Source organism: Sipha flava, unplaced genomic scaffold (assembly GCF_003268045.1).
Source record: "Sipha flava isolate LNK unplaced genomic scaffold, YSA_version1 35a_pilon_pilon, whole genome shotgun sequence".
Lineage (NCBI taxonomy): Eukaryota > Metazoa > Arthropoda > Insecta > Hemiptera > Aphididae > Sipha > Sipha flava.
In genome coordinates, this window is record NW_020273058.1 from 1,479,939 (window position 1) to 1,493,643 (window position 13,705).

General features: G+C 23.8%; 1 protein-coding gene across 2 annotated transcripts in view; it reads left to right on the forward strand.

The window, feature by feature from the left end:
- The window catches only part of LOC112687610 (neurobeachin-like protein 1), a 113,006-nt gene that overhangs the window by 63,620 nt on the left and 35,681 nt on the right, over positions 1-13,705 (forward strand). Inside the window, exon 34 of one of the 2 annotated variants that reach the window (XM_025560411.1) lies at positions 13,156-13,234. The exons of the other annotated variant lie outside the window; for it this stretch is intronic. Coding sequence (XP_025416196.1) covers positions 13,156-13,234 — 79 coding nt within the window. The remainder of the gene's footprint in view (positions 1-13,155; positions 13,235-13,705) is intronic. 2 annotated transcript variants of the gene reach the window in all.

Genomic DNA, 13,705 nt, shown 5'->3' on the forward strand with positions numbered 1-13,705 from the left:
TGTCGTCCTGTGTAGTAAATAAGTACTATCTACACGGTAGAAAAGAATCAATTATTAACTAAATCGTAACTAAAAGTACCATCATGATGTCATTCTTAAATTCTTTAAAAATTATATGTATTCATAAAAATATTAAAATAATCTAATTAGAAAATACTTAATAGTTTATGAGGCAGAATAAAATAAACATTCCTAAATATAAGGAGAACAGAACTAATATTTTTTTGTACCATTTGAAGAATTATTGCATTCAAAAATTCTCTTGGGGGCATTATTTACTATATATTTATTTTTGCTTATGACTATATTGTCCATAACTATATTAACCATGTTCATGTTTATCATTACACGTCATATTTTTACACATTTTACGATTACTATTATAAACTATTTGATTGATTATTTTCTATATTTACTTTACTTAACTTTATACATCTATTATTTCAATTTATTGTCATTTGAACGTGATTATAATAAAATAAAAGACAGCTTTGTTCATAATAAATTATAATTGTATATGTATTGACTATCTATTACAAAATTATAAAACGATAAAAAATGTACCTATAGGTAGACTATTGTTTGCCGTTTTAGGATGTACGGTGTAGATATCATTTCGTTTAATTATTGTCGTTTTTCTGGTGCAGCAATAGCGTGCAATAACAATACTTAACAATATCTTTAATGTCAATTCGCTGAACGATTTCGTATAATGTTTGAAGACGTCCATCTGAGAAAAATGTACTATGATCCGGCTTTTATATTATTTATATCTATGGTGTGGGAAACTGTCAACTATAATTATAATGTGTCAGTTTTTTAGGGTTTACTCTGCACACTATTAACAAAGTTTAAATTATTAAAATCAATGAAGATAAAAAAAAAATTTATTTTGTTTCTATTGCTTGGAAGTTATTGCACTATAAAGCATTAAAATCGATTACGCTATCGCAGTAAAATTTTCATTTAAAATTTGTATATATATTATCAACATTTACAAAGATTTTATTTGAATAATTGTAATTTTTTTTTTTAATACACATTTATGTGCTTAAAAATTATTGCGCTGGATGATAAATAATTTTTCTTAGTTCTCAAACTTGAAAAATTTCCTATTTTATGACAGCAAGTTATACATCATCTTATTAAATATTTGCACCACTGCCATCGCAATCGACAGTGCCTGAAAAAATCATCAATTATTATTTATTATTTTAATATTATTCTGCCATATATTAATATCTAACACGATCCCCATTGTTGTTAAACTTTTATGTTAAACTTTTTACGTAAAAAAAAAAAAAAAAATCATGTGAATAATATTTAAAAGTATCTAAAACTGTATTATAAATGAAAAAAATAAACAAAATTTCTATCGAATCGAAAAAAAATACCAACAATTGCATAAAATTACTTCACATTTTTTAGATTTTAATTCTTACTTGCATAGAACAAATGTATAACCTACTTAATAATAAATTCAAACAAAAGAAGAAAATGTTGCAACAACTTCCGAGGGTTAGATTATTACCGTACGTGTACATGATGTATATTTCAACCGTGATTTCTTACGAAAATTGAATTTCACTGTCGTATTTTAATTTCTAATGATAATATATAATATATATACGTATCTACGTCCTTTTGTATTGTATAGTTCTCAGTTAAACGCCGTAAACTGTAACTCACGTTTTCGGGCGAAAAAATTATGATTTTTGGTCAGGGTATAATAATTACTATAATATTATATTAATTACGTATGTTATATACATATGTATTATGTATATATGTTAAGTGTTTGCAATGTTCTCTTGTTCGGCTTTATCCATAGGGTGTGCCCTCGTCGAACTGTCGAGAATCCAAGGCGATGATCTCCATATCATGTATATAATAGTATAATATATGTGTAACGTATACAGTGTTTATAATAGCGGCGTTTGTCGCACATTGTGTTTTTGTTCTGTTAAACGCAATCAGGCGTATCGAAACGAAAAGAAAAGCGTACACTGCGATTCCTTTGACTTTGCTTTTGTCTTTGCGACTCAAAGGTCAACGTATATTAGCATCGGAACGCGTTGTCGTCTACGCGGTCGCCGTCATTACAATATCCGATCTCGTTCGGGGTTCCATTTTGTACACGAGGTAGTTGACAAAATAAACATCGTTCACCAGCCAAGGATCGAGAGGCACGCGTTGTCCTGTTAAGTAACGATTTAAGGTACGCTCAAACCGAAGCGGTAGCGGTGGCGGTAGCGGCAGCGAAATTGAATGTCCATACGTTTTAATACGAGCGCACTATCGTGAAATTAATGCCGTGGCGAAAATGTTACCGCAAGATTGAGCACGATATTTTTATTTTTCGCTGCAGACACTATATTTTTCGCTTACCTCTGCGATAATCAGTTTTAAAATACATGTACGCGCATGGGTGTCACAATGTCTACTAGTAATTTTCGGCGAAATATTTCGCCTTCCGGTTAGGTTAGATCAGCAGTATTTAAAAAGCGATAAATACTGCTGCCGCTACTGTCACCGCTTCCGCTTCGGTTTGAGTGGACCTTTAAACGTTAGCCGTAACGGAGCAGTATGTAATAATAACAACGCAATCCGTCCTAAAGCGTCGCGTTGTCAACGAGCGATTGTGATATTTCCTATAGAACGATTCGCGAACGGTATATGTTCATCGACAATTTAAGCTACTTACGTACAACAACCGTGGTATCGTATAATACGGTCAGACGAAGGAAGTTACCACGGTGACCGAGCCTTTGAGTTACCATCGAAGACATTTCTTTTTACTATATGTAATATGTTATGAAACGAAAACCGTTTCCCGCTCTGCCCTATAAGACCGTAATTTTACGAAACGTGTACGATGATTATTATTACGTCTGATGATGGAAATCATTTGATAAAATTCTATTTAACTCCTGTAGCCAACCACTGTGTCCTTGTACGAGGCGTGGTCTTCATACCTACGTTATTTATGCGCTTCGAAGTACCGATGACCCAGTTTTTTGCAATAGTTAATTTATGCTATATAAATATGCTGTGTATGTGTGATATAATATTGTTCATTTTTACGCGGTCTTTTGAGAAATGGTTTTTCTCTTTTTTTTTTTATTTTATTGAAAACCTGAATGATTTCGTATACCATCAAGACAATACAACTGTTGGATATTATGTTTTGCTGAAAATGACTAGTTTATATAACTACGTATATCCAATCTTTCAAATTAATTTTAAATTTTAAAAATGTATATATAGTTTTTTCCGACTTTTTTTTTTCTAAAAAAAAAAATCATTTTATTTAAAACATGCAATACGATGTAATTTATGATACACTTTGGTAAATACTAAATATTAAAACATTATCTAACATGTGACAAACTATTTTCGATCATTGATGGAACATTAAGAATGACCTCTATTTCTATGGTACAATGTAAAATGCATGTCTACAGTTTTACAGGTTATCTCATTTCTAGTGATGGACAACGTTAGTATTACAAAGCATAGATATATAAAGTTGAAACCAAAAGTAAATCCTTCTATGGTAAAACACAATACAATATCCATTAACATAAGATTATCAGTTTTATTATTATTAAAATACTATCGCATTATATAATCATTATAAATCATTACATTGTTTAAAAAAATATACTCTATTGTATCGACGTCACTTTTCGAACATATTTTTATTTATTATTCGACTGTTTTATGGGTGGTTTAAAAATATAATATTAATTTTATGATTTGATCAACTTATTTCTTTTTTTTTTTAATTCTTGCTGATTAATTTTCTTCATTATACATTTATTTTAATCTTCTTCGAACAGATAATGTTACATATTTTCAAAGTTCAACTAAGTTTTATGGTTAAATGCTTAGATAAGTATTTTTTATTGTGATTTTCTTTTTTTTTTCTTTTTTGGTATTCACGTTTTTGACAGTAGAAGTTCTAAATGTTCTATATTTATTACCGCTATGAGTGGTAAATTAATTACAGACCATACGTAATACCAAGGCCGTAACTGGGGGGGTCCAGAGGTCCGGACCCCTCCCCCGAAATTTTCAAAAATAGAAACATTTTAGCTGTGAATATAGTTTATTAGCTAAAAATTGTATTAAATAACAATGTTAGACTCCCCCCCCCCCCGAAATTTTTTCCAGTTATGGCCTTGCGTAATACCTAAGTATTTTATTCAAGAATTTCATAAAATAAAGCTGTAACAAAATGAAAATAAGTATTTAATTTCTAAAAATATTATTCAAGGTTTTTAACCATTACAATTCATCGAATTAGATAAAATTAAACGATTTACGTTTATAAAATAAGCAGACAATATATTCTCTAATGATAACCATATTGTTAATTACTTCATATAACATATTATGTACTATGTACTTTATATGTGTATCATATTTTTATACTTTTCTTTACAGTCATTTCATTTTCCACTATTTTGGTATATATTTAATTGGATGACCCAATTAAATAAACCTAACATTTAAGTACATTTTTTATACTATTTAAGTTATTGTAGTTATTGGTTTATGATAATTATATAATTTGAATTTTATAAGAAAATTAAAATACCGATTAATTAATAAATTTTTAATTTTTATATTACATACTAATGTAAATACGTGTATTATGTTTAAAACAATGTACTAGAATGTTATATTTTCCAATTAGTTTATAGAATACTTTTACAAATAGGAATGTCATATACTTATAAATGTATATAGTCTACTTTTCAAATCATGTTTCCTGTTACGTTAGACTATTGCCTTTAAGACATTTTAATACGAATAACTTGTTTTAATGATTAAAATAATACTTCTATACTATGCTTGTAACTCTGAAATTAAATAAAATAAAAAAGTGCTTATTTCAAAACATTTTTTATGCCTTATTGTAAACAACAATATTATACAAATTACAAGATTCACCGATGTACCCACTGTTAAAAAGTATATAGCTATACATAAACTTTAAAGAAATTATTGTTTATTAATATTTGTAAGACGATTTGATGTTAACATTTGTAAAAAAAGTTATTCGTTTAATAATACTCAATTATTTCATATATGCTTAATATGTGGCCTATATGTATGAATGTTTGAGGAGTATAACAGTTTTAGTATTTTTATTTCTATTAATATATTTGGTTATTCTTATATTCAAATATATATATTCTATATATTCAAATATATTTAGTTTTATCATTAATGATTGGAACAAATGAGTGATAATGATTTTGTATAAAAAAATATGTTTGTACAACAAAAATTCTATGTGATTTATTGGCATCCAATAATTTTTATTTATTTTAATATTCAATAAATAATAATAGAATTGGAGTAAATATAAAACGTTAATTTCTTAAAAACTAATAGAGGTATAGTCTGAGTTAATAATAATTTACTTAGAAAGATCATGGTCATTGCTTAGCAGCATAAATATATATATTTCTTGTGCATTAATTTCAACTTTATTTTATCATACAAATTATAAATATCATTACAATTTCATAAAATATTTATTATCTCTGATATAAAAAAACTAATGACAAATGTAACCATGTAATCATTTTTGATATTAGAAATACAATTATTGCTATATGTCATCTTCCTACAAATAGTACGTTAAATATTAGGAGTTCGATAGAATTCATTGTCATAAACAATATACGTTTCTAGAAATCAAGACAGTTGTTAAATTTAATTGTACAAATTATCGGGATATAAGCTATGGTAACTAAATTATACGTTTATTATGTATATGAAGCGTTCTTAACTAATCGTTTTATAATAATTAATAAAATATGTATTACTTAAACCATTTTTTGATTTTCCACAATGTTTCATACTAAAACATCACATTTAAAAATTATATTTGTATCAATAAAAAATAATCTTATAAATAAATCATGTAAAATCTTTTCATTAATTTTATGTTGCTCAACTTTCTAAAATAAAACAATTTATAATTTTTTATTTTTATGATTTATACATGCTTCTTTAGTTATAAAGTTATCTATTGTTTTTTAAAGTCTACGAAAATATGGTTAAAAATAGAAATAAAATGTATTTAATTTCTTATTTACGATTGGAAATTTGATCATTTCAAACTTTTGATTTGGCAAGTTTTTTCTCGAATGCCACTGAATTATACTATTTCTATAAATTTAGGTTGGATAGATTTACATTAAAAGTTTAATAGAACATTAAGTAGTTTATGGACGAGCGTTATAATTAAATAATTTGACATTTTCCATTATGTGTATAGTGAGATCATAAAATGTTTACAGTAAATTAAGAAATTGTGTAAGATTTGTTTGGGTTAACTCCAACACTATTTTAGTTTAAAAGGTTATTCCGTCAATACTTAATTAAAAATAATGTGTTAACATTTTTTTCACTTATTATTACGTTTTTTTTTTCAAATGAATTAATTTTTTTACTTTAAAATTATGTATATTTTTCAATGCTACTATTTTGAAGAATTAAAATATATAAGTAACAGTAATATTTTTTAATATACATACTTTCAATATATGAAAATCAATACCTTAATTTTAACAAGATATTTGGAATTAATAATAATAATACTTTATTGAATAAATACCTAAGTGATTACACCTTGTACTATAGTAAATACAGTAATATCATAATATAAGTATTGCAAGTAATCATGAATGACTTGAAAAAAAAAGAAAAATATACTAAAAAATTCATTTAAATTCAAATTAAATTGAATAAGTTGTATTACAATTGGTACATTGGATATTATTTAATATTAGTAACTTTTAACTTTCTTGATAGATCAAAGAAAAAATAAAAATTATTCAAATAATAACCATTTAATAAAATTGTATTTATTATTATTTATTATATATTTAAAAGGATATAAACATAATAATTTTACTTGTTTAATCGTACATAAAATGTATTGATTCAGCAAAGACTATGGTGAGGTATATCAAGAAAGACTTTAGAAAATACCTTGGAATAACCAATTAAATTATTTAATAACTTATATAGAAAGAAAATATCATTGTCGAACCGTCTTCGTGCAAGTAATTGAAAGAGGTAAAGTTATTTAGCTAAAATATTTGAAAAAGTGTTAATTTTTCTTAATTTGTAATCCATCATATGAAGAAGTCATTTGTTGAAAAGATTTCGATTAAGCTAAATATAAAATTATTAGTTTTCCCTTGCTGTTCCTGTGAGATATACACAAAACATATAATCAGTTACTCTAAGATATCGTAGCTTTTAAATTAATATGATTAACGCTATAAAGTGCATTCCTCGTATCGAGAGACGGACAAAGGGTCGAATCAAATTAGCCGACAATTGTTATGCCGAATTCATAGAGTCGACAAATATTTTAACCGAAAAATAATAGCCTACATAACTGTGCGTGAAATGGAATAAAACAAACGTTTTTCACCGGATAGTTGCTTTAACCTACACATTTTTTTATAACGAAAATATAGGAATTTTTACTAAAAAAATTATTATTTATAAGTATAACCAACTTATTAAACGTTGTATTGATACTGTATAGTATAATGATTATTGATTATATCATACAATTTCTATCGATCACAGTCTTATATACCTATATACAAGACTAAGTCATCGAAAATAAAATAAATTTGATTCAAATCAATCTAATACATCTATCAAGATGAGATTAAACATTAGGTTTTCAGTTATGAACAAATGTAGGCCCTACTATTCCAGCCTCCAGGTATCTTTCTATTTGTAAATTGTCTGTTCGCGTGTTTTCGTTACACTTGTTTAACCGTTTATTTTATTTAAGTAAACATTATGTTTACATAATGTTTTACATTATGTTTATTTTAATGGAACTAAATAAAATTATCAAAAATAAAATATTTATTAATGGTTATGTTTTGTTAAAAAATAAACAACAGCAAATTATTTTTTACTGGGAATGTGAAAAAAGTTCTCACAGAAGAGAAAAACATTATTCCGATTATTTTAATACTCGAATTATCATAATGTTTATTGATAAAAAACATGTAATCCGAGGAAAAGTTCCTATACATAATCACGCACCAGATGTGGGTCGCTTAACTGTAGAAGCCGCTAAAAAAATATAATTAAATATTTTTTAATTTAAATGTTATATCATATTCTATAATTTTTTTTATAGTTTTTAGTGTTTAAAAACAAATGTCCGACAATATTATTAATCGAATTTTTAATTTGTATTTCAGCCAAAAGTCTATCGGCTTCGGGGGTTTCGGCCTTTTGTACCGCACCCTCTCTTATCAGTATAATTGGCATTCAATTTCCCTATATTTTGAAGTATAGATACTTACCTATTTAATCAGTATAAAAATTAAAATTTTTTTAATTATTAATTTTGATTTTCTAAAACTATGTTGTCTTTATTATAAAGTATATTGTTTAGTGTAAAAGTTATTTTGCTTTCAAAAAGTTTTTCAAACGATTTTGGATGAAACATTTTAATTTGAAAAATGTTGAATGATCGATTATATTAAATATCATACCAGTTCTTTGCTTAAAATATCAGATAAATTTAGCATAATTTCCAGCATGAAATCAGATATAATTAAAATAAAAAAATGATCTGGATTAGTAAAAGCATATTTACACTTTAAAAGTAGTATAGATAGAATGCAATTTGTACCACTCTTAATATTAATTTTAAATAAATAAAGTCCTTCAAACACTTCAGATATTAAGAGATAGCTAGAGAATAAATCAATTATATCCCCGTTGATTAGTACTAAAGGTACTGTTAAATTTACTCCAATATATGAAAAATATACAATATCATAAACAATTTTAAATTTATTAACTATTGTTTCTAAATTGAATTATTTTGTTCTAATATTATTATTTTTTTCTTATGGTAGTAAGACTCGAAATGACGTTAAGTAATTATTGTTACCGGTAATGATGAATTGAAGAATAATTGCTTTCATACCTCGTTTTATATTTAAACTGTGAATTAAATATCAAAATGTGTTTATTTTTTCTTATCTTTTAGAAAATCGAAAAAAAATATTAGATACAAATTTCATATATTACAGTTCATATATATTTAGTAATAATGTAAAATTATGATATTTAAAATAATACTCCTGATATTATATCTAATTATTTATTACTTTTTAAATCAAAAATTGATGTTTTTGCTTACATAAATTATTAAAAAAAATATATATCTTTTTTTTTTTGTAGTTAATTAGGAGTCTAATAAAAGTAAATACAATTTATGTGTCCACGGTGATACATAAAGTGTAATTTAAATTTTTGAATTTTGTCACAAAATCAATAATAAAAAAAAAAAGAAATATTACTTATAAAATTATACTTTATAGTATATCTTAATTATCGTTAAAATAGTTTTCTTTAATGTCTTTTAGATAAAAGCTGAAATGTCGATGCTTAATAAATTAAAAATTTCATAAGTTATTTTGTTAACTTCAACATATTACATTGAAAATATTTATCTGAAGTTATTTATTGATTTAATATATCACATAGATGATTAAATAAATAGTTCCTTTCGTATTATAGGTATCCCTGATATTTAAATGAACCTAAAACATATGGTTTTCTAATTGAAGTGAAAACGCATTGATTTTAAATTGATGTATACATAATTAATTATAATAAAATATATATATAATTAATGCAGTGTCTTAAATTTGTCTATATTCCTATCTTAATAGAGGAAATGTTTTTTTAATCTTTGAACATTTTTATTTAATTTTTTACGAAGGAGAATTTGTATGTTGATTTACTATTAAGTATTAAAATATTTATTAATTTTGTACAAAATGCACTTAATTATAATTTTTACAGGACTTTTTTTTCATTAAAATCTCCAATTTTCTGTACAAATAGTTTTCAAAATTACTTCTTTTGCACCTTATACCTATATCGTATTCAATTTACAATTAAAATTTAATGGCATTTGTAAAGTACTTCTTTAATTCACAGAAAAATACCTGATTAAAAAACACTTATCACATTACGAATATCTATTATAATTTTTAATCAAAGAAATAAGTTTTTGGAATAATACGAATGCTACGTATTTATGGTTGCATTATATAATGACTGGATTTGGATAATTTAAAATGCGCTATGAATGATATAATATAGCATTATTATACTATCAGCATTCTTTTATATTGATACTCTTTGTCATAAATAATAGTAATAGTAATATAATCTTGGTGTATATTTCAATAAAAATTCGATTCCGTTTATTTTAGATTATTTAATACAAATGGAATTCAGAATTTGGTTTCCGTACCTGACATTCCCATACTTTTAAAATCAAGGTTATCAGTTTAAATTTTTGATTTAAATAAATATATAATTTAAAAATTTTTTCTTACGTTATCTTAAATTAAACTTCTAGTATTTCAACATATTAATTTGTTAGTTTATTCTATTTTATTTGTGAAACAATATTTATCACGTTAAGACATATTCACCGTTTAACGTATGTTAATTTAAAACTTATAGAATTTAAAAAAGATAATTTATGATTTTGGTTTATAATTTTTTTATTATTAATTAAATGAGTTTTAAACTGGATAAACATAAGAAATCGAATTATAATTTTTGTTGAATGTGTATTTTCGTACCTAAATGGTATTAAAACGAATTAAAGAAAGTAGTGATCATAATATAAATCTTCTATAGTAAGTTTTAATTTTTTTATTGATTTTTATTTAATAATATATTTGACTGTGACAAATTTTACAATTTTGTATGTTTATTAATTTGAAACTATGTTTACTGTAATAAATCATTACATCTTCAAAAAATATTTTCAGTAATATAAAAGTTATTCTTAAGTTATATTTATATATATTTATCATTATAAATTGATTCCTAATGTATTTATCGAAGTGTACTCAGGACAAGTTAAACAAATAAACAAGTTAAAATAAACGAATTCATTACACTTCATATTTCAAAATGAATACTACATTTTATAATACTCTTAACTGTATTAGCTTATTGATATATTTTAATGAATATTATTAATATACACATTTTGTATAAGTATGCATATACAATGTTTTCTTTATATGTACCTACAAAAAAAATCAGTATTTTTTCTATTAGAGCTTATCGGCTTCAAATGTAGTTTCGAGGATATCAACTTTTTAAGATGTACTCTATAACATATTTATGCATAATATTTTTATTTGCCCGATGACCAAAATCTAACAAAATAAATTATGTTCTAAGGAATATATTTTTAAAAAATGTTTTCATATGGAGCATAAAAAGAATCAACGATTCTTAATTGTAAACATTAGAAAATGTTTTTGTTTTATTTATCTTTGGACTACTTTAATTATATCATAGTCATAGCACTGCTTTATTGTCAATTCAGGCTATTTTTTACTTCGAGATTTAGTCAAAATAGAACTTAACTATTTTTGTTTCATTTATTTTTTGTATAAAATTGTAGAATTGTAAAGTTTAAATAATATTTTATTAATAACCATTTTTATTGTTTGAGGATATGATACAGTAAATACAATTATTTTCACATAAGCAATTTTATTAACAGTTACTTGAAAAAAATTATTATTTCATCGGGTGTCTCTCAAGAAAAACGACTTCTTTTATGGAGTCACTTGAAATTAGGAAATCCTTGAATATACTCTTATAATATTAAATGTATAACATTGATATAATATTTTTGTATTTATTTTATAAATAATTATTAAATACAGCTTGATAAATTATTTTCATTAATTACGTATCCTTTGCTAAACATAAACTAAAAATAGTATATTATAATATTTTTAGTATTTTACCCGTATTATATGTGCCTATTTTTAACAGATTTTATGATAATAATATTTAAGAATATATAATTGCATTAACGTGTAGAACATCTGGCTCTCGGTAATATATGTGTGGGTTTAATTGTGTATATAATATTTGTATGAATACAAATACAATAAAAATAATAATTTATGATACGTAATTTTGCTGTTTTTATATTTTATTTTGCTCAACAAACCAATAAATTAAGTGATTTTATTTTTACCTGTTATCGAAGTAATCAAAATAACTAATCGAATCAAAAATAAATTAAGTTTTAGTTAAACATTTTTTTTTTAGTACAAAAAATCAAAATCTTTAGCGTATACAAAATGTATTAAAACTGTAATTCAGGGTGTATTTTTTATTTTGATAAGAAAAATTCATTATTCTTAATTAGTTTTGATGTGTTCATATTTTTTTATTATTATAAAAGGCTACATATATATCCTTTTATTATTTTTTTTCGTTTTCTCGTACAAAAATCTCTAAAAGCGGTTACATACAAAAATTAATTAATTATTAGTATTAATTATTGATACTTTGGAACAAAAAAATAACAAATTTTTTTGTTATAAATTATAAGTATTAGTTTTTTTTATATAATATATAATTAATTTAATACATATAGTAGTCGTAAATAATTAACTAAAAATAATTTAATATTTAATTTTAATTCATCAACGTTTTCTGAACAGTATTCCTATTTAGATAAGTCTAATAAAAAGTATGTAAATTATAAATTACTATTTTTTTTAATTTTTTTTTTTGCAATTTTCACTTAAAAACTAAAATGGTGTTTTTAAAAATATACAAAGTGACTAAAATAATTATTACTGTTTATAAAAAAAAAAAAAAACATTCTTGCATGAATTTAAGTAAAAATGGGTGGGATTGTTTTGAATCCTTTTTTTATTATATCTTTAAGCTATTTTCAAAGTCAACATGATAACAATACAAGTTAACTATTTTATTTCTAGTTTATAACGTTGTAGTCTCTTCAAGTTATTATAGTTTTTTAAAAATATTTTTAAGTAAACAACAATATACGATTAGCTTATAATGTTTAGCTTGTAATCATTTTTTATCTAATGAGACAGTCATTAAGTTGACTATACTAAAACTCAATATAAAAATATTTTTTTGTGGGTCCTATACTATAAAACCCTACATATATATTATTTAAAAAATGCAAGGTCGTCTTAAGTCTAGACTGAATTACTGATTTTAAACACATTAATGGAAAAAGATAATAGCCTAAATGTTATTTATTTAAAGGGATATAGAAGCAAGACTCTTCAGTATTTTTTGTAGTCTTCTCGTGTCAACTGTATTGAAAATCATGTTGTATTTCAATGTAAGTATACTATTAATAACTATACATTTAATTTAAATGCTTTAATTCTTAATTTTTTTGTTTCTTACTACTTTTTGATATCCTTTCGTTTAAAGTAATAATTTGTTTTAATTTTAAACTAAAAATCAAAAACATTAATACAATTGATATGTGCATTTAACATTTAATTTTAAATTTATATTTTAGAATTAAGAGTATATTTTTTTCATCTATAATTACGTTATTAAACATTACTGCCATCTGTAATAAATTGATTAAACATTATCCGAAATTTAACGTCATATATTTTTGTTGCTCATATACATTTTTGAGTATATTTAGGAAAAATTAAGAGGCATTAATTGTGTACAATTTTCACATTTTATTATTATCGAAACTAATTTTAGTATAATAACTTTGCTTATATAAACGTTCTGATAATCACCAAAGACTTCAGTTGCTAGCGTTCATATTTTAAAAACATTTTACATA